Source organism: Streptopelia decaocto (genome assembly GCF_964273445.1).
Source record: "Streptopelia decaocto genome assembly, chromosome: 1".
In the NCBI taxonomy this organism is placed as follows: domain Eukaryota; kingdom Metazoa; phylum Chordata; class Aves; order Columbiformes; family Columbidae; genus Streptopelia; species Streptopelia decaocto.
In genome coordinates this window covers 186,573,001-186,595,473 of record NC_138663.1, presented here as the reverse complement: position 1 = coordinate 186,595,473, position 22,473 = coordinate 186,573,001, and the positions used below count along the sequence as shown (strand labels likewise).

General features: G+C 37.2%; 1 protein-coding gene across 1 annotated transcript in view; it reads right to left on the bottom strand.

Annotated features, from left to right (window-relative positions):
- Nucleotides 1-22,473, bottom strand: part of DCLK1 (doublecortin like kinase 1) — a 238,754-nt gene that overhangs the window by 37,769 nt on the left and 178,512 nt on the right. The window contains exons 7-9 of the mRNA XM_082047893.1: nucleotides 6,950-7,034; nucleotides 5,476-5,584; nucleotides 520-577 (exon numbers count right to left, since the gene is read on the bottom strand). Coding sequence (XP_081904019.1) covers nucleotides 520-577; nucleotides 5,476-5,584; nucleotides 6,950-7,034 — 252 coding nt within the window. The remainder of the gene's footprint in view (nucleotides 1-519; nucleotides 578-5,475; nucleotides 5,585-6,949; nucleotides 7,035-22,473) is intronic.

Genomic DNA, 22,473 nt, shown 5'->3' with positions numbered 1-22,473 from the left:
AAAAAACATGTTTCTGAGGCAGAGAAAAGTTAAATATGAAAGCTGCTATTTTTTTTTCTCCAGTGCAGAATCTTTCAGTTTAAAAATACGACACCATCTTCTCAGAGAATCTTTTGTTATAGATTTCAAAAGCTAACAGAAACTCACTTACTATCAAATTGACATCAATTTGATTAACCTGGCATACTGCTTAGACATAGTGATCAGTGTCGTTATAATTATTAGTACTATTTTCCTGTTGTTTTTTGGTGGGGTTTTATTGTTTTTTTTTTTAAACATCTGAAGTTGTGAAAGCTAGAGGACATAATTACAGGGGTATAGAGCAAGGGGAGTGAGTGTACTCACACACAACCAACTGACTGGATAATCAACACACCCATCTAGAAAAGCACATTGCAGTCTTTTATGCTGCTATTTCAAGGGTCTCCAGAGGGCAGGCAAAGGCTTCAACCAAAAAGATTCTAACACATGCCAGGAAGAAGACAAAATCTTGATCTCATTTGATCTGTTTGTACTTACTTTTCCTCTACATTTACTTTTTTTGATTATTTTCAGAGCATATTCTCTACCAGTTGATCTAAGGAAAGAGAAAAGAAAAAATTGTATGTTCAATCACATTGAATATTTTTCCCAGTCAAGTTTATATTTGTCATTTGAGCACAGTAGCTCTGGACAAGAATTCTATTCAGGTATTTGTTTTGCCAAGAAACGAAGCATGAGTCTGTCTTGAATTGTGAACTTGAGCCATATTTATTGAATATGTGTGCCTGAGAAAAAGTATTAACCTTTTTTTTTTTTTAATGAAGACATTTCAAAGTTTTTGAAACAAAATCACTTGATATTTTTCATTTCATAGTGGTATTTGCTATTTCTTCAGCTGTTTTATGTAAAAATATTATATAGTATTTACAGATCCAGATCTTACTAAAAACAAACAAAGAAAAAAGGTTTGTTTCCTGTGAAACAAAAAAAATACAAGTCATGGAAAAAATATATTTATATTTTTTACTTAAAATGAAGAGTCATTTGTTTTGTCGCAGCACTTGCAGCTGCTAAGATAAAAAGTCAATCCTTGGAATAATATTTTATGTATTCTGTGAGTATATGATACCTATCAGAGTTAAATATGTTTATGGGACAGAATAGTAAAGGTTCTGGAGATGATAAGAAATCATAAAGAAGTAGTTCAGGCTGAGAACACATTTCTTTCTTTTTTTTTAAAAACCATGTAATATATATCATACATGGATATTTATTGTATAGAATGCTAGCATAGAAAACTAAGGTTGTAGACAAGTTCACCATATCAACTTCCATTTCTTAACCGAGTTACAAAACCAAAAGATTGCTGTAAGAAGGATACCAAGAAGCTCATTACACAAGCTCTAGTTTCACTCTAAGGTTAAATGAAGAATGGGTATTATATATAAAAAAGCTCTTACTGAAATGTTTTATTTTTGTAATAAAAATCTAAAGAGTTTACAAAAGTCTAATACATTGCCCTTAAACACATATTTGGTTAAAAAATAAACTAAAAAATAGCTTGTCAAGCATATGGGGAGATTTTTTTTTTCATTATTTAGCAAAACATAGTTAAATTGATACATAAATTGATATATAATAAGTTAAACAGATAAATGAACATGCCTAGAAGTGTGCAGTCTGTCAAGTAGGACATGCAAAGTGAGTCATAAACTGAAAGCGTTGAATTAGGAAAACGGGCATTATCATTGCCATATTTAAGCATAGAGATCTCCTCTAGCAATCATGTACTACTGGGTGTTAATTTAAGGGAAAATGGGGACCTCCCTAAAAAGAAAAAGGTTCAAAATAATAATTCTCTTTGAGTTCCCAGGTCAGCAGGGAGCAAAGAGTCTGTATGAAGACATCAATTAAAAGACTGTGGAAAGAAATCTCACCGGATGATGACATTTATGACTTCGAAAAAAAAGTACAGCATGGCTGTTCAAGACTTAAGCAAGGAAGAATTTAAAACTTCTCATATCTCTACTCCCCCACCAAGGGGTTTAAGGCTACAGCCCCCAGAAATGGGCCACAGTCAGTGGGGGTGCACTTCCCCGGTGCTGCTGTTTGGTGGCTACAGTCCCAGCTCAGAGCGGGCACAGAAGAGATATGGACACAATTTTTGGGGAATGGAAGGAGGAGGTAGGAGAAGGACTATTAGAAAGTAAGAAATCTGTGGTTCAAACTAAGACAAAATATGCTCTCTTTCAACAGAAGTCTCTTTCAAGCTGCTTGGTTGCCCTAGGAATTCTTCCTTTCTGTTATGAGAAAGGAAATTGATGGTTTTTGTTGGCCATGGGAGACTCCACGTGCTCCAAAATACTGGGAAATCTGAGCTAGTGAGGAAATGTCAGAATTTGGAAGTATCTGAAAGTTAAAAATGAACACATATAAAATAACACCACAGGACAAATTGCGCATATGATGGAGCAGATACGTAATGAGCAGATGACAACTCTGACTGCTCTTTGTTTTGGTAAAAAGAAAATTAAAGCTAAGATAATGCAAATCCTTTCCTCTAAAAAGCTGCAGAACCGCAGGCTGTCAGCAGCGCTGCAACTCACACACTCACCAAAAAATATGTACGGCCATGCCAGAAACTCACAGTGAAATGGGTATATCAGCTCTCACCTATCACTCAACCCAAACAATAAAAAGGTGCCACACGAAGTAGGAAACACATTATGGCTGGATAAAAGTCTGGACCCGCAGCACTAATGCAGGGCATGGTGTTAGTCCTCTAGTTCATAACAGGGCTCCGTGCCACACTCCCCGACTGTTTTAACCTTTTACAAAGTTTACGGAGATTTCCACTACACCGAAGACAGAAGTCTATCTTCACTATTTTTGGGTATGCATTAAATGTATTTTTGTGTGTGCATTAAATGTATTTTGTGTGTGTGTGTGTGTGCACACGTGCATTCACAAATGCACAGAATGGGATTTAGAAGTCCCCATGTGAAAGCTTTGGAGATTTTTTTTATTTCTATTTGGACTGTTTGTTGTTAAAGAAAAATGCCCATGAATGCGTTTGAAGCGTCAGAGTGGTTTAACAGTGCACATGGGCTGGTCTCCACAACTATTGAGATGAAGCATCCATGTGATCAGTGAAGATGTGTAACAAGACCCGTTCCTACTTGCTTAACACCTCATGGTGCTATTTCTTTGAAGTCTAATGCACACAGGAATTGTATGTCAGAAGAAAGTGGAAAAGTCCTCTATCCCAAGTATCACCCCATCATTTCTGGCTCTGCAAATGATGGACATATCAGACTTTGAAGTGAGGTGTTTTCTGCTTAGAAAGACTGTGAAGAATGTTTTTGAAGGGGTTTTACATGTACTGGCTTCAATTTACTCTCCGAGCCTTTAATTTCTCCTTCGTCTGTTGTGATGGCTTTAGAAGGGGAAACTAAAAGAAATAATTCTACTTTAATTTTCAAGCTCTCCCAAAGTATTAACTCTCTGATATAAACAGGATCCATGGAATGGTATGGCTCAGAGACCGTAAGACTATGTATCTGGGAATACCGGAGTAATTATGCTATTTAAGCACATATTTGTTACATATATTGTGTTATTGGATACTTCTGGGACCAGGTGGATAGACAAGAGGACAGGAAACAGTTTTCATTTAAATTCTCAAGGCTATTGTAATCAGTGTTATTCGTAGATGTGGTGGGACCTATATCTAATTTTGTTCATGTCTTTTTTCTCAGCTTGAGAAAGAGTTGTAAAATGTACACTAGCACATTTGAACTGTCTCAGCACAACTGGCATTCTCAGCTGAATCAAACCCTCAACCTTTATTTTGCCTTGTAATGTTTCTCTCTGTCACTACTCACTTTACTTTTAGCTTGCCTTTTTATCTTTTTTTAGCTATAAGTTTTCACCCATGTTTTTCATCAGTCATGCCCCGTCCATAGGGTTTAACAGAGCTTTCTTGTTTTCATGTTGTTTTGCTTTGCTTCCTTTAGGATTCCATATTCCCCCAGTTTAGTGTTCAGACCCCGGGGTTTGATCTGAACAGCTGTCACCCTGCAGATGACCAGTTCCACCGCAGGCTCACCCTGACAGAGCTCTAAAGGCCCCACAAGAGCTTTGGCCAAGTCCCGCGAGCCCACTGTCAGTTGATACAAAATCCGCTCTTCTCCCTTCCCCAACAGCTGTCTTCATGGTCTGTGACTTGCCAGACTTTCAGATGCAGAGCAGGACCCGTCTTTTTCCAAAGAGACTCTAGTTTAAAACCAGCCAAGTTAATTTATCATCATCTGCCATGAGATCTAATCTCAGCTTAGTCTCTAGGGTTAATATCACATTCTAACAGGCTAAAGAGCAAAAGTTCTTTCTTTGAGTCCAAAGGTGAGGTTATAGCCTTATGTAAGAGTCTCCTCTGTATGATAGAGTAATAGGAGATATAAAACTTTACTTGTGGAATTTCATTATCAGTCCTTGACATCTCTCTTGTTCTTTCTTTTAGACATCTCTAGTTCTGACAGTTTTTTGTCTTCTCTACACTGCTACTATCTATCATGAGCAATCTTACAATCATTCCACGCAGAGGTACCTTCTGTCTTTCTGTACTCCATATTCTCTTATTTTTTAACAATACCATCAAAAGGCATCTGCAGTTCTGCTCAGAGCATTTCTGTCTTTTGTTCTCCTTTTTTCTTTTTTTCTTTTTTCAAACTATTAACACTGCGTAGAGACAGTTTAAACCTGGTTCATGACTTGCCTGACCAAATTTAGAAACCAACAGCTGTGCTAGTCAACCTGGACACTTTCAGCAACATTGACATTCGAGGTGACTTGTGACTTCTCTAACCTGGAGTGGATGTCTAAAATCAGTCTTGAAGGGTGACTGTTCTCTCCTCTTAGCAGTAAAGAGCAGTGAATAAGTTAGATTTTGATGTCTGCAGTGCAGGCTCCTAAAGTTGAATGTACCTCATATAATGGCATAAAGCAGGCAAGCAGGAGATAGGTGCCTGTTTTATTAAACACTGAAGAGGTTCCTCCTCAGTGTCAGATGGCAGAATAGATGGATTTGAAATCAGCTCTTTGTGCTTTTCACCACCACACCACACACACAAAACTTTCTGACATCTTTACAGAATGTTCCTACATGTGAAACATTTCATTGGTCTAATGTAAAAGGAGAGTTGCAAGAATACACTGCAAGAAAAGAGGTTATTTCAGTGTAACAAGAAAGTTTTAACACAAAGAATGCAAAAAATAATGCAGAGTGCAGCAGAAAAACCCACAAAGAATTAAATTCATAGATTGTCCCTTAGACTCACTCTTTTTTCATGGAATGGCATTCATCTAGTTTTTCCATCTGGCACCAAGACATTACCTTATTACATAGGTCCTATACTCTACAAATAAAGACATGATCTAGAAAAAGCATGACATTAATGATGGCTTTTACAGTAATATGCTTATTATCCTCCTCACCTTTCTATACACTCCTTCACAATAGCAAAATTTCCATCTCCTATAGTCCTTCCAACTTTATATCGCTCTGCTATCGATGCTGGAACCTGGAAACCTTCCTCCAACACTTCTGAAAGAATCATTAGTACATTTTTATTGTTAGTGAAGGAAACACAGATGTTGCACATAACATGCATTTTAAGTCTAGGGCTTAGGAGCCTGGAAACCATTCAGAGTCAGTATCTCACTTACTGTACAGTGAAATCATGCTGCTGACATTGTATATACTCAACAGGTTTCACACAGATACAATAATGAAAAATAAGACTTCTGGGGGCTCAAACATACCACCATTCGAGTGTTACACAGTTTACCATTCCCATTGCAACATGCCCGCAGGACAAAACCAAAATTGTATTTTTTTAATTATGGAAAGGCCTCTGTGATCTGCACAAGCGCAGACCAACCTCCAAAACAGGCTGGAACTCCTTGACACAGCATGATTAAATATATGTACCAAAGAAGTCCAACACTCAAGCACTTATTTTATTACATCCTGTAAACTGAGACATCCATAAAACTCCTCATGTGCTAAGTGCTAGTTCTCCCCCTCCCCCAATATTAAATATTTAGTTTTTAAACAAATGTTCTCAATAATACTACCTCGCATGCAACCTGGGCGCCAGATGTTTAGGTAAAATTGCGTTACACAGTGTCTTAGCATAAGAAAAGTTTGTAGTTTCATGTGTTTTAGTGCTCATTCATGTACTATTATTCTTAAATATATTTGAAATAGTGTGTTACAAATACCTAACATGCCTCTAAAAGCTGACTGTAAACTGCAGCTGATAGAAACTACTACATAAACATCATAACGTTAAAAAAAAAAAGCCTCTCAGAAATGTGACTTGAATGGACACTCTTTAAGACAGCATTTGTAACTCTATCTTTATCTGTTCTTTGTTCCAGTTCAGTATTAGAAGTGAGTGTTACAATACATGAGGCTGGGGTTTGCCTGAACTTGCAGGCAGCATGAAGAGTTACTGTTGGACAGGAGCATATACACACACTTAATGTATATGTGCGTGTGAATGGGCAGTACTGGAGAAGACACTATCCCTTAGTCAACTTGCCCAAGGCCTTAGTAGAGGGTGAGACTAACCATTTCTGAGTAAAGACCCAGGATACAGTATGGTCTTTAGTACCATAACAGACGAGACAAAAATTTAGTAAAATAATCTAATCAGCACTGTGTCACCTGCAGAACTAATACCTGAAGTATCCTGCAACAAAAACACCTCCGAATAGGGATGTCCAGATCAAATCTGATCCCGAGTGAACCTAATTGGTTTGCTAAGGCTGACAAGTCTGCTCAAGGAGAGTCATCCAGCCCGCAACGCTCCCACCTTCTCCGGCAGGAAGAATGACTCATTTCCTACACAGCTGCTGTTATCGCTACATTGACTGCTTTGAAATGTCAGTCTTCAAATGTTACCTTCTGCAGGTCCATCATTTTCATCCATAGAGCTGCAAACTTTGGTGGATGCTAATGAGGTAGAGGAGCCACTGTGTTGGGAGCTCTGGAAATGGAGAGACACAAATGAAAACAGATGATTTTTAAGGAGCATGAGTACTCACAGCATGTTCCTGCTGGAGGCACATCCCGGAGAGGCTTCAGTGTTTCCTATGTAAAGTATCAATTTACTTTGATGAAGGGATACGTGGATGCCTGGGAAGAGTCCAATTTTTCCACTGAAATTACTCTTTTGGTACCCCCGCATACATGGACGCATCCCTTACCCGTCATGTGCAGCAACACATTTATGTATGGTCTGTTAGTTTCTCCCTATTCCACACACATTTTGGCAGGGAAAACTGAGGAGCTGTATGCCCTCTGCAGGCAGGAGACTTTTCTCAGCTACATTTGTTAACCCAGCAGGAGCCAGAAGCATGTCTGTTTCAACTGAAGTTGGCTTTGTTATGGGCAGAATTCCTCATTTTTGCAAACCTCCCTCTGGTGAAATCCTCCCCATTTGTGTTGTAGAAGGGAGAAATCATTATGGTAATGTATGAAGAAAACAAAATGTCAGGGTGAATAACGTTTCCTTTTTTGGAAAAGCATTTGATTGGCTCACTTGAGGCATGAGTTTGTACCTTGGTTTTAAGTACTTGTACATTAAATGTCTACATTTGTCTATACAGTTAATGGGGGCCAGGAGGATGATATCTCTATAATCTAGAATGAGACTTGTGACCACCCACCTTGGACATCAAAAGTATAGCGGGTAGGATCGTGCTAGGGGAAGCACCTATTGATGTCTTTCAGTTACGCATAGACTCTAGGCAGGTACTTTAGGAAGACTGCTTCATCACATATCTAGATGGATGAAACTATTCTGTGATATGAGATGGACTGGATTTCACCCAAAGCTGTACTGTGTAAAAGTTATACAAATGTATCTTCAGGATTCTCCCATCTTCAAAGGAAATCAGAAGAAACTACAAATGTAACAGTGGCCCTTTAAACTTACAGCAAAACTGAGTGTTTCCTCAGGTGCTTGTGTTGCAATGTGAGAAGTTTTCAGAGGATTTCCAAAACTAAAACTTTCTCAGGTTCACATAGTTTGCATGCTGAAAGGTTACAAAACACTGCAGTATTTAATTACGTCCTTCAATTTATATATTACAGAAATTGCATGCTGTGCTGCATGTAGCTCACACTATCAGTTTCTTATCTGTGTTTGCAAAGTATCTAGATGCCCACAATCAGGGTGCCAATCCACTTTACAAATTTAATAGAGCTTCTTTGGAATGATCTCTGCCACAGCAGAGCACAGCCGATGACTGCAGCAAGAATAACTAACGATGCAGCAGCTGGGATTTTTGCAGAGTACGGAGCCAGGGAGAAGGCAGTCAGCAGAGTTAAAAGCTGGCCAATATGCTGAGTTCATTTGAGCAGACTAACTTTTAATTTCTCCCTCAGTAGATTAAGGTCAGACAATTTAGACACAGGCAGAACTTGGCCTATTTTTCACTAAATAATCCTGAGATCTTGCATATCGCATCTACCAAGAGATTCTTTGCTCTTTTTTTTTTTTTTTCCTTTTAATCAAGCCTAGCTCATTCTTTTCATCCATCCAAGTCTTTCTTCTGAGTTTTGACTAGAATTGATAATTGCATTAATTTGTTTTGGACTACTTTTGCTGCCTCTTGACAGCAGAAGTGAGCACTGACTGATTTTATGCAGTTCGCTAAGATACTGCTGCCCTTATTTCATGATTAGGATGTGTTTATGTATGTGCTATTCCTATGCTAAACCCTGCAGGATGTCTCAGTAAAAACTTACCTCTGGTTCATTTTGAACAAACGTGCAGATGAGGATCAGGGTAACAGGAAAATGCTAGAAGTTCTCATGCCTAGAGAAGTCACTCTCAAGGCCTATTTTTATACATACATAATGAGAGAATTGTTTCCTCTACACTCCTACTTGTAAAATAAGCAGAAAAACATGTTTTCTCTACTCATTCTGCTGTGTATGTTTATTTTCCTAGGCCAGGCATCCAATTTCTTACTTCTTTTTCCACTCCACGGTATTTTCTTAAAGGAATTGCAATTTAAATATGTTTAATATTTGTTACATATAAAATTGGGAATTAATCTTTACAATATTTAAGGGGAATAACACAAAAAAAACGGTTAATGCCAGCTTTTCAATAGGTTCTCAAACAACTACTTTATTCAGTTTTTTGCATTTTAGATAGTAAGATTACACTTTTCAGCAGATGTTAGGTTAATACTGCTGACTATGCACTGCTGTAGCTTTCTTTAGCACTCTGATGGTCTTTTTACAGGGTCTTGCACCCATTGGTTTCATTTGTGAGAACGGGAGACACGAAAATTGAGATCTAACTCAGTGGCCACCTCTTCTCAGAACGGGTGCCTAGAGAGACTCAAATTTTTATTTGGGAACTTAATTTCTCAAGGACCCTTAAGCTGAGGTTCAGCTGAGAACTGCGGCTGCTCAGTCCTTTCTAAAATTAGACTCCTTTGAGGGCCCATTTCAGCAAATCACTTCAGTAACTGTTTCACTTTAAATACAAATAGTCTTAATCGCCTACACACACTAAAATTAAATGCACTCCTGAATATCTGTCTTAGATATAGCTCCCTAAATATGTATTTAGCTTTATTTTAGTTAAACAAACAGAAAAAAATAATTGGCCCATAGAAAATGGAAGGAAAGGAAATAAAACACTAATACAAGATCAATTTTTTAACTGCCCATATTTCTTAGTGATACTACATAAGGAAGGGAAGGCTAAGATGATATTCATAACTGAAGAATAACTGAGGTGATGCATTGGTAGCATATACTGTACCCACAGGTCTGCAAACAAAGCACACTTCCCCTTCAGGGAGAGCTACGTGGAAGCACCCACGTGTGAGCAGAAACCCAGCTCGCTGGTGACAAAGAAGCAGTAGCTAAGAAGACAGTTGCTAAAAATACATACTGGGATTTTTAAAACTTTTTTTTTTTTTTAATAAATTAAGAAAACAGATACTTTTCACTACCTTTGTGGAACCCCTCCTATTAAAACAACAGATTAAAAAGAAATCAGGAACTGTATATTTGCATATGTTCACCAGGTCTGCTGATGGACCCCCTTTCACAATTAAAGAGACGTTACTAGGTAAACACGACACAAATATTGTCCTCTTTATTCAGTGCTCTGGAACAACACGCAGGCGTTTATTTATTTATCTTTACTTCAGCTAGAAGGACATTCCATTTATTTAGACTTTAATGAGCTCGTTGTTCTCACAAGCTGAAAGCCCTGTGGGTCCAGCAATCCTTGTGGGTCTCAGTGTTCCTTCCAGTTGGCTTGCCAGTCGTGAGGCAGTCTGTCGTCCACACTGTTGCTTTCCCAGATGTGGACCCCATCAGGGATAATGCAGATGGGGAGGGGGGAAAAACAAACTCTAAGCAAGAGCATAATCTCTTCAACACACAGACCTTAATGCAATTAGCTGTTTTAATTTTAAGAGATGCCGAGGTGCTTGAAATGTCATCACTTTTACACAGATTTAAAGGGGTCCAGTTGCACAGGTTGCCAGCACATGGTCATTTTTATGGCACACCTCCATAAAAGCGATGGCATAAAAAAATCAGATCTTTGGTGTAAGGATTTCAGATCCTATTCAGGTTTATATAACAGATGGCCAACACACCACACGTCTCATTGATGTGAATGGAAACATTAGCACTATTGAGTTTCATCCACGTCTCACTGGGAGATTTATTTAGCAACTGTTCTCTAAATAGTTTGTATCTCAGTGGCAATTGTGTTAAATCCATTGAAAAAAGGCAGTAAAATAAATATTACTGTGATTTCTCTCTCCCCATACTCACCTTGTCCTAAATTAATCTTAAAATCCCACTTGAACTAAACAGCAGGAATTATTCTTGTGGGCTACCACTATCAGCAGTTATGAAAAGAAACTTCAACAAGTATGACTTGGAAGTTTGTTAATGCAATTCAGATTCCTGAATCTTAAACCCCAAACACTGCATTATATTTTCCAAACCTCTCAAAATCTTTATTAGCGCATATGGAGTCTACAAAGACTCTCAACAATAGATTCCTTTGTATTTTCCTAGCATGAAGGAAGCATCTGGATGAAATGTGAGTAGCAGAAACGCACACAGGTGTAACACTAAGTTTGGATCTTACGTAGAGTTGTACTCTTTAAGAAACGGGCTTAATGAAGCAAAGGTCAAAATTAGTAAACAAAGCGTAAATTCATGAAGCAGGGTCCAGATAGGGGAACTATTAATGTTTTTAAATGATGCCTCCTAAGATTTTCCCTATTCTGAAGAAGTCTACAGAATTTAAAAAGCATACAAAAAGCTATGTGTGTCAGTTATATGTGTATGATGAAGTTCAACTCAGCAAGGATAAACAGCATTCAGACCAAAACTAAACAGTTAAGCATCCTGTTTTGGAGCCTGTACTAGTGTTCAATCTGGTTTTAAATAATCTTTGCAAGGTGGCCATCATGAATTTCTGATATAGTTAGGTCCTAGTCTAAAGATCATCACAGTTAATGGTAAAATAAAGACAACAGTTCAGTGCAGGTATTAGCTTTGAAGGATTTTGAAGGGCTCAAAAAATTCCTATAGCAGTGTTAAGCAAGAAATAAGTCAGTTGATACAATAAAAAGGTACATTTCCAGAGAACAAAAGGTAGAGCAGAGGACAGCTTTTTTAAATCAGCAAAGTGATATATTTTTATGCAACTTTTAAGAAGACAAACTCATTGAGAGAAGCAAAGGGTTACACTGAAACTCCTCTCTCAAGTCTATCCAGCAAAAAATGTTTTTTATTTTCTTTTGTTTAATCGCTTACATTTTTGGCCCAGCCAGCTGAGACAGGGACAAAAGTTTTAATGTAAACAGCACAGAGCTGGCAAAAAAATCACTTCATGGAGAAACATCAAATCCATAATCTTCACGTCGAAAGAATGGAAGCCAATGGAATTCAATGTATAGAAAAAGAAATGATACAATTGTTTTCAAGTTCAGACACTGCAGTAAACTGACACATAAGATCCAAATTTATTCATAAACTGCTTTGTCCAGAAAGGAACAGTAAAAATGCATGCAAACCTGCCACTTATCCACAGTTCTACATCCTGCCCTGTCTTGTTAGACACTTGACTTGAGAGAGGCCCTACATAGGGATATTATTTTTTTTGTTATTCATTTATGCAATACAGGATTCACACATCTTGGAGAAAAGTTCAAACAACACAAGCAATAATCCAGCATGTGTCATTCAGGAACCTGTGTTGGTTTTCTTCTTTGAGGGACAGAGGGACAAATGCGAGAGTTTGCAAGGAAACGGAACTGACAGACTGAATTTTCAAGCTGAAGTATGTTTTTTTGTTGGTTTTTTTGTTTGTTTGTTTGTGTTGTTTTTGTTTTGTGTTTATTTTTTTAATTAGGATTCTCTTATTAAGCTCCAGCATTGACTGCTTATAGACTCATTCAATTTGTGTAACAAGGCAATTCTGAAGGGCCAACGTAGTTTCCTATATGGTATTTAACAGTAAATTTAAATCTAACCTCCGCTAGCTCCTAACAGCTGCTTCCAAAGCTGAGCCATAATTCAGACTGTAGGCTCAGACAACCTTTGGCATTCTCCAGAAAAGATTGATGATATATTAAAAAAAAAAAACTATCACATTCATGGTATCGGAAGTTGACCTGTCATTACTGTATCCATACTGCGGTTAACATAAAAAAGTTACATGTGCAGTGATGCAATGTGAAGGTTTCCTTTTTCCTTTTCTAAAGCTATACACTGGTAAAATTTTCCACTCAACTACAGAATAAAAATTGAAGGGCCATCAAAAGAGGTTTTCATTTCTTCCACTAATTCAGGGCATAGCACAATCACCACTTCTACATTTAATCTATTTGAGTTGCTTTTTAAAAGTTCTGCTGGTATTCCTAACTGTTATTTGGTAGAGACAGAAACCTAAATTATTTTATTCCTACTATTCCTCATTTCTATAGCACTGTTTCCTTTCTATGTCTGTACACCTTTTTTAGGCAGACCTATTTACTAGCACCCAAGAGGGATTCAAAACAAAAACTTATCAGGCCCACAGATCCCTCTAGGAGAGTGTCTGAACATCAGCTGAAGCATCAGACTGGCAGATGACATGTCAGAAAGTGTAACATCTCTCTTCCGCACTCTCGCCAAACAAAAAATCAAACCAGGCTATCGATAGGTATTTTTAAAGAGTGGAAAGATATATTAAGAAAACAAGGTACTTATTTTAAACACCATGGGTATATTTCAGTATTTTTAGCTTTTAACAGGCATATTTTCCTAATACTTGTCTTCAGAGGATGCTTCTGTAGCTGAGTTGTCAGCAGGGAGCTGGTACCTGTCTTTGGATAGTCTACTACAGTGATTTTCCACTTCATACTTCAAATCTGTCCTGTCACGTGGACCCAAACTTACCCATGACCAATTCAAGGCAGGTATATTTGCTGTCTCCAAAAGACCTGTTAGAAACCTCCTTGAAGCATCTTTTGCATCTATACACTAGAGCCCAGAGTTTATTATTTTAAAATGCACTGAATGCATCTGCTATTTAAAGGAACCCACCAGGATGCATGAATCCCATATGGCTATACTACATGAACTCTTAGATGGACAATGCTGATCCAAAATGAACAAACAATACCAACTGCAAGTATTTTTTTAGACCCTGTTAATCACATTTCCAAAATAAACTCACTGAACAGTGTGTATTTTTTAAATATATTTATTACATCGCTTACAATAATCTACAGTAATGTTAAATCTAGCGAAACAACAAATTGCAACCAGGATGACATGGTCAAATATGAAACACAAGTACAACACAGTATGATGAAACAATGGCACAAAAATGAAGGTGATTTTCTTCAGCTGATTATATGAAATAAGACATTCATCGGCATTTATTTTTGCAAGTTTTACATTTTTGTTGATAAATCAACAGCTTTCTTTTTGGTTTCCTGCATCACATTAATACAAAAATGGTATATTTTAAAAAGCAAATATCCAAGCACTTTTCTTTAAAAAAAATAATTGAATGCGTAACTTCGTAAAATCTTAAACTTATGTTGTAAATGTGCCAATATTTACAATATCATAGTGCAACTAACAAAATGAAGAGGCCTTAGCACAAACATCGTTAGCTCCTCTTTCACTAGAGTCCAAATTCCAAAACACTGTATTGCAGGGCAAACCACAAACTAATTACCTCATATAACATCAGACAACGAGTACACGCTGAATACAGTACAGCTTTTTTCATACTTCACTGCTGAGGGTTAATATAAGCAAATGTGAATATAATCAACATGCTCAAATACAGACACTAAAATGCATAGGAGTGTGTATGTGTGCACTGCGTGTGTTTGTAACCCTTCTCTACCGTGTGCATACACGACGCGTGTATCTACGTACCCATTGCCTTCCGTGGGGAGTTAGGGTGCTCAGACAGTCTGAGAGATGGGGTGCGAGGTGAAAGAGGCAACCTGAGCCCGCCAAAAGGTGTGAGGGCTGCACAGGCAGCTCGGAACAGCCTCTGCTCTGTGAGGCCAGCAGCACTTTCCAAAGGGAGGGCTGTCCTGGGGGGCAGCTCACCCCTCTCCAAAGGGTGTGACAACCACTTGCTGGCTGTGCTCTGCACGTAAAGCTACTGCTGGCTGCATGACATCAGGTTATTTTCCTATTGATCGCTCACAGTTACAAGTTCTCATCCCGTCACTAACAGATAAACTGAAAGTGAAGATTAAATGAAGGACAATCTTGTATTCACTTGTATACTGTCCACTGGATACAAGAAAAAGCACAGACAACATTAATCTAAGTGTTCATCAAGTGAGTAGGTACTTTAGCACCATAAAGCTTTTCTGATTGTTCATTTCTCTACTATTTTTGACAAAACAGTAAACATGGGTTGACCAAAGGTTCTTTTTTGTATCACTGTTAATTCACTGTTTACATTCAGAGTTGGAGGATATTTTTTGTAACATACTGCACTGTATAAAATTCACATTGTAGTGTAAAGTATGAAACTGTAAAGGCAAACACTATTATTTATTTCAGTCTCAACCCAGGTGTTCTTCAAGGCTGCTTAACTTTATGTATTCTTTCTTATAATATACATTTATAGACACTGTATTAATGCCCAAGAATTTTCATTTTACAGCCATCTATTCCCTGTGAAAATGATTTAAAGAGAAAAATAGCTAAATATAATGCACTGCACTGAATTATTTTACAAATTGAAAAGCAATTTTCACATTGGATAATGAATGTTAAAGATTTTACTGATTTCAACAAAATAACTTCTAATATTGCATGACTTAATACACTGCAGAAAAGTGCAGTTCAAGAGGAGACACAAGTCTGAACCTGTTGAAATAATACCACTTTGAATTCCTGATTAATGCTTTGTCTGTGCATATATGTTTGTGCGTAAGGTCCTATCCTTCCCACCCTGAAGTCAGTCCTGGTTTTGCCACTGACTTAAAAGTGAGCAGAACTTAGCCCTTGTTTGTACATGAGATTTCTTAAACTTGTACAGGCTTCCTCGGGAGAGCTGCTCAGCAAGTACCGGCATTAACAGAGATACAGCAAATCCCACCTGATGAACATCTTCCCATCAATATATTTTCCCCACATACTTGTTTAAAGCCACAAATGTGACATAACTGTGCATGGGTTTCAAAGCCATTAATCTATGTGTGTGTGTGTGTGTGTGTATGTGCATATAAATATAAACATAGACATTCTGTGCTTCACATGTGAACTCTTCGTTGCATAAAGAAGAAGAAAAAAGATTAAAAAAACCCCAGAAAGTTGCAGGAAGCATTAGGGAAATAATCACAAGTATTCATAAAGCTCAGAGGGAAGCAAAGCATTCACAATCTATACAAGAGTCTTTAGCTACATCATAATCACCTTAGAGTAGGCACAAATAATGCAGCATACAGAGAACTATAAGAGGTTCAAACACTATGAAGTTGCTTAAGCTATTCGGCTATTTAATGAAGTCAATGAAATCTAGGGACAAACTAAAACCTGTGCTGTTGCAAGCAGAACTACAGCATCAAGAAACACAATTTCAGTTTCACCCATAAACTGAAACCTTCTGGTCTTGCTCAAAAGAAACATTTCATTTCTGCTCATGTATAACGGGAATTACATTCCACACAAAAAGGATCTCAAAGTCTATAAACAGTGTGCCTTTTCAATCTCTAAGGGACTTTCATTCCTTAAATGAAATAGTAATGATATGTATTGCCCCTGAATAGCCCCTTAATACAAGTCATATGTTGAAATGATTAAATGTTATGGACTAGCATATTCTTTGAAACAGTCTTGATGGAGAACTCACTATGATAACAATTACTGATATAAGGTCCGTTTTTCTTTTCCACAGCTAAGGAAAGCCGTGGGATTCAGGTTTGCTGGAAATCTGTGCTCCCTATGCAGAACAAACATTCTTAGTAAACTGCCTTAAGCAGCCTATGTAGCAGAAGGGAGGAAAAGCAAAATTCCTGGAATTTATTTTCTTTACAAGAAGACACAATTTTCAAAATGTCAGTAGGTATTTTGTTCAGTCTGGTGGAGCTGTCTGAATTTTTGGAAACTGATCCCAATGCATCTTTCCATAATATGCATTTATTGGGATTAAGTAATACATTTTACAAAGACATTCCCTCGTAGCAGGCAAAAATGCAAGTAACTTCACAGCTGTGAACTTTTTCAGTAAAGTAGGATAGTCTTAGGATTCGGGCATGGGGTGTAGGGGGGTGGATCTGTTCCTATTGCTGGGAACAGTTTCAGATCTGAAGTCTGAAGCGGGAATGGCAAAATATGCATTGCAAAAGGGAATGACCTAATTGCTTCAGCAAACCTGCCAAATCAATGACTTTCTCTCCAGGTGATACTGGAACCAAGTATTGAAAACAGAGAAGGTAAGTTTTGTATTCTGCTGCCCTTTTACTTCTTTTTGCAAATATCCTCCATATAGAAAACAATACGGATATAGTGAAGCCGTAACATCGCATGCCAGCATTTTCCAGCTGGTGAATTTTATTATGCACAATTCAGTGTAAAGGAATTATTTCACTGCATTTAAAAGCTGGCATGTAGCAGCTAAACATTTTCTGCTATTAGGTAAATTTTCCTGGTTTCAAAATATATTAAGTCATCACTAAGTAGCTCAAAAATATAATCTCTATAGATTTTTGTTGAGGATCAGAACCACACTAATTTGTAGTTTTTAAATCATTAGTATTTGAGATAATAAAAGGAACGCTATAAGACAGCATAAATGTGTGATGATTATACTATGGGCTTAAATACAACAGATAAACTTTAAAGCAATATTCAACATACAGTGGGAAATATTGCTGTTATGTATGTTAGTCAGCTAAGATTCTCACAATAATAAAGCAGCAGAAAACAAATAAAATTAGTAGATATTTGTTAAGCAACTGGTTATAATGCATGACCTACTTTAACACTAAAGGAGTTTTGCATATTCATGCTGTACAAAATAACCACCCCTAGAAATTATGAAAACAGAGAAATTAGGTCAATAGGAGGATGATTTACAGTAACACCATTTCTGTAGGCTTTCATTTTAAAATGCATAATACGTCTTATTATAGCAAATAAAATGTCCTTAACATAAGTGAAAAGAATCACTAGTTTCTCAGGCAAAATGTGTTTTTTTCCAAAAGGTGTCATCAGATGTGTGTCAGATGACACTGTGAGCCAGCAAGCCCCCATATCTCCTCGTTTAGAAATCTGTCCATATTCACTTGCAACACACAGATGATCAGTATTCACAGCTCTTGCCAGGTAAGACATTCATGTTGCCTGTGAACACCCTTCTGTTTACAGTCATCAGATGTAATGCAGGAAAGAGAACCTGAACACAAATGCTTTGAAAGAATTTACTTTTTGTCTTGTGACGACACAGGTTTTCTTCATTTTCTTTTCACTTAGACAAAAAGACTAAAATTAGAATGTTCCAAATGTGCGTGTCGGGATCAGCCAGCATGGTGCAAGCAGTTTAATATGGCAGGTTTTTTCTTTTCTACGTTTTACCTATTCGTCGGTAAAAGCAAAGCCTTCATTAACTGTTCATAGCAAAATGAATAAAGATACCTATGTTAAAAACAGAACATATAATCAGTATCTTAGATGATAAAAAGAGCACTATTCATAAATGTGCCCACTATGGATTTGTGCGTTATATTCACCTTATCCAATCTTTGTTCCTTAAAGTGTGCACATAGCTGTTTTGTATTTGATGGACATATTCAATGGCTCACTCCTTACAAATTTTTGCATTAAAATGCAGTGAAAAAGCCAAAATACCCCCACATACTGGAATTAATTTGGCCCCATGTTTTTAATATTAAATATGCAAAACTCTTTTGTGCGATTCACTATTACTGTAAATTAGCAGCTATTCTCTTTAAAAATGTTAAACCTTCACCAAATCACAAACCATAAACATTGTTCCATTTTCTCTTTTACACTGAGTCTCCTACTGAATCCATATCATCCGAAGAGAGTGGGCGATACAGGTCCTGTAAGATGAAGTGCAGTATAGATTTGTTTATTGTGTTTGATTTGTTCCACTGTAACTCTCTTATATTCTTTTTTATTACCGTGGACCAGAAGATACTGTTTAATATAAAATACACACATTCTATATAATCAGATTTTTTTGCTGAATGTCATATAATGATTTTTTAATCAATAAATAGATGGTTAATAAATAAAGCTGGAGTTTCAACGTACAACATATTCTAAGAGGCAATTCTTTTCTTCTTTGATTCTTTCCTGCTTAACACTATTAAAACAATATTTGTCTGTTCTGAAGAGTCTTCTAATTGTCTGGAAACTTGGCAGTTTGAACTTAGTCTTAATGGGGATGTATCTATCTTTTTGCTGTTTCACAAACAGCAGTAGGGAAGTAAGTGCTTGCCTTATATGATAAGGTAATCAAAACTTGCCACCCACCAGTGATACAGCACGGATCCAGTAACATTCAAACCCCAGAATGCTGATGCTGAATACTGCCGTTACCTATGTTGTACTGACAATGGTATCTCTTTTCCACAGTTTTTCCGTGTCTGAGTGTATGTGTAAAAAGCCAGCATGTGCAATACCCCCATCACCGTCTCTTCCTGACGGTAGCCAAGCAACCAGCTCATGACAGTGGGGAGAGAGTCTGAGTGTACGGATCCACTTTGGTTTTTCAACACCCACTCCGAGCATCCTCTGACAGATCAGATAATCCTCAAATGCCAGAGGGGTTAGGGGTGATACATGGCCCTGCCCAATCTGCCCAGCACAACAATCCTTGCCACGATACACAGCAGCACTGAATGAAAGAGGAACATCAGTGAGGAGAAGCGTTAGAGGACAGATTACTGTCTTAAGGTTAATTAAACATAGTTTATGGCTTAGAGAGTCACCAATATGCAGGTGCCCACCATGCCTCATAGGCAAGCTCTGATGCCTTTAAGCTGTTTCTGGGGATGGTTTACGTATAAAATTTTCTTATGAAATACAACAAAACAACTACAAGACAAAATACAAGAACACATGAGAATGGGAAGGCTGATGGAGCCAGCTCTAGGGTTGACCTTGGCTTGGGGCTTTTGGGGTTGTTTATAATCACAGAAATATAATTGAGACAAAACCTAAACAAATATAAAAGCTCTACAGTAAAACAAGGACTACCTAAAATGAATGCTTTACAAATTTCAAATTTACAAAGATCTCGGTAATGTATGCAGGTTTATGTTTTACTTGCAGGCATGATATAAAGGGGATTTAAGTCCCTTAAGGGGGTTTTTAATTCCCTAGAATGCTTATTCTGCATGTATACTGCCAATGGGCATGTGTACATACAGTAGCAGACATGTTAGACTGGCAGAGTGAAAATCAGATCTTAAATACATTTTGTTGTAAACAGTCTAGACAAAAGAAGAATTTTAAACAGACAAGACCATCTAATTCTGAATATTAACAAGTTACTTAATTATTAAAATTTCTTTTGAGCATATAGAGTTTGGAATTTCTAATATACAGTACAGAAAAAAAAATTATTTGCTAGGGAGTGTAACACCACAAACTTTTGAATAGAATCTTCCAGGTGACCGCTCACTTCTCTGAATATAAAAAAAATGCATTCAGAACTTACAATGAAGACATTTGTGAGAACTGACTTTTCATATTTAAGGAATATTTTTATGTTTATTTTAATAACTGTGGTTGTTTTAAAGCAAAATCATGCTCAATATTTCAGGGTCATATTCTCTGCCTATTCATATACTTTTAAATACTTGAAGCTTTTTAAAAATGTTCCTTTCTCGGCCTCATAAAACTCAAAAATCCTTATATAAATAAAATTAATCTTCTTTGTCTGATTAGTCAAGACGTACCTTAAATCTAATTTCTTATTATTGTATAGGCTGTGATCTCTAGGAAAGTAGAAAAGAAACCATCTAAAATAATGGCAAGCAACAGAAAATCAGGTATAAATTATAGAATGTTTCTATCTTAACTGAAGAAATAACTCTAATTCCAAGACAGTGGGAAAATAAGCTCATAAGCTATTATAAAGGCTAGTTAAATAAAATGTAGGGGTTCCTGTTATGTAAATTTATTGTCATGATTGCAATGTCACCATTTCTGAGTCTGTGTCATTAACTGTACTCTGTTGTGGTAAGAACTATAAGCACATGTGCCACAGTAAGTCTCTACTTCAACTGCTATAAACTTGAACTTCAGATGTCTTAACCCTCTGTGGATATACACAATTAGGTACATAACAATTTAAAAACCAGAATGTCAATTTCGTATTTAAGAATAAACATAAAGAAAGAATTAAACTAGAAGAAAGCATAACAACAGTACATAGCCTGCAAGACAAAATACTCAGAGGCTGATAATTGGTTGACAGTTAGCTCAGATAGCTGATATATGGTTCCTAGTTCACTTTCAAGTCCTTTTATTATACTCATGAAATTAGTCTTTCTAGCGTGAATTTTGCCAGGATTATAAAAATATAACTTTAACTGATTTCTGAATTTCAAGTAAGAAAGGATAAAACTTTATCTTCTTACGTTCTGTCTTTTGAGTGTACAAAATTTTATTACTTGCAAGAGTACTGTTTTCATGAATATGTAGCATTTTTCGCTTTATTTTTATCAATGGAAAGCCTTTCATCTAAGGCCAGAATTTATTTATTTTTTAAACGTGAATAATGAAATGTCAGTAAGATGATTGATCCCTATTTTAAACTGCCTAACGTACTCCATAATTAGAAGAAATATTTTCTTTGGAAAATACTGCCATCACTACTATTTTTTACAGGGAGAAATCCCTCAGTTTGTGGAATTACCTTGTCTTTGTGCCTCTGAATTCAAAAGCATGACTTCTCTCACCTGTACTTCCCACAAGAAACACTGCCGACCTGCCCAGTGTCCTGGGTGGCACTCAACATTTTGACACACCAAGCCTACAACTCCCTCATAGCACTTGGATGGGGATGCTGAAGAGCTAAGTGATGAGTTACGTCAAGGGGAATCAGGCCAGGCTGGAGTCAATGTTCCCTATCGCCATCCAGACCCAGTATACACCACTGGTATCCCATGTACCTGATGGCACAAGGGAACAGGCGCTCCTCTAACTCCAACCACATGGAGAGAGGGGCAGAGAAAAAAACTAATTACACAGCTGAGCTGGCATTCCCAGGACCCAGCATCTTGTTTCAGTTCTAAAGCAGCAGCTCTCTCAAACTCCAGGTAAAGAGAGAAACACAGACCAGTCTGAAACCCAGTCATCACCTTCAACCCCAGAGCAGGGCTCTAGCAGCCAACACTCTCCTTTCAAGCATGGGGCAGGAACACCTCACCTCTCAACACTGGGGACAAGGAGGGAACTGAAATGAGTCTCCTCTCTTGTGGGTCTATCACATGTTACCGACACTTCAACAAGCTCCTATAGAATAAACCTTCCCCTGCAGTTGGCTTGTCAGCCCTGTAGCTGAAGCCGTTGAAGACAAAGCAAAATGCTTTGGGTTGAAATTTGGTTTATGACAATATGGTATGTAAAATAACCTGTCCTCTACATAAAAATTTAAATGGCAACACACAAAAGATGCTGAAACAAAACAGAACATCATTTTACTGCTAACAAGAAAATTAAGATTAGTAAGTACTGTTTAATGGCTGTACATAGAACTAATTTAGTAATTGGAATACACATTATGACCTTTAATGACACAATCATATGTTTTTATACTGAAATTCTAGCTTGTTCACTTCACAAGTTAAACATGAAAGGAGCTGAAATAAATTCTCAGAGCAAGTGTAAAGTTTCCATGCCTGAACTTCTGAGCAGTTGATTTTGTG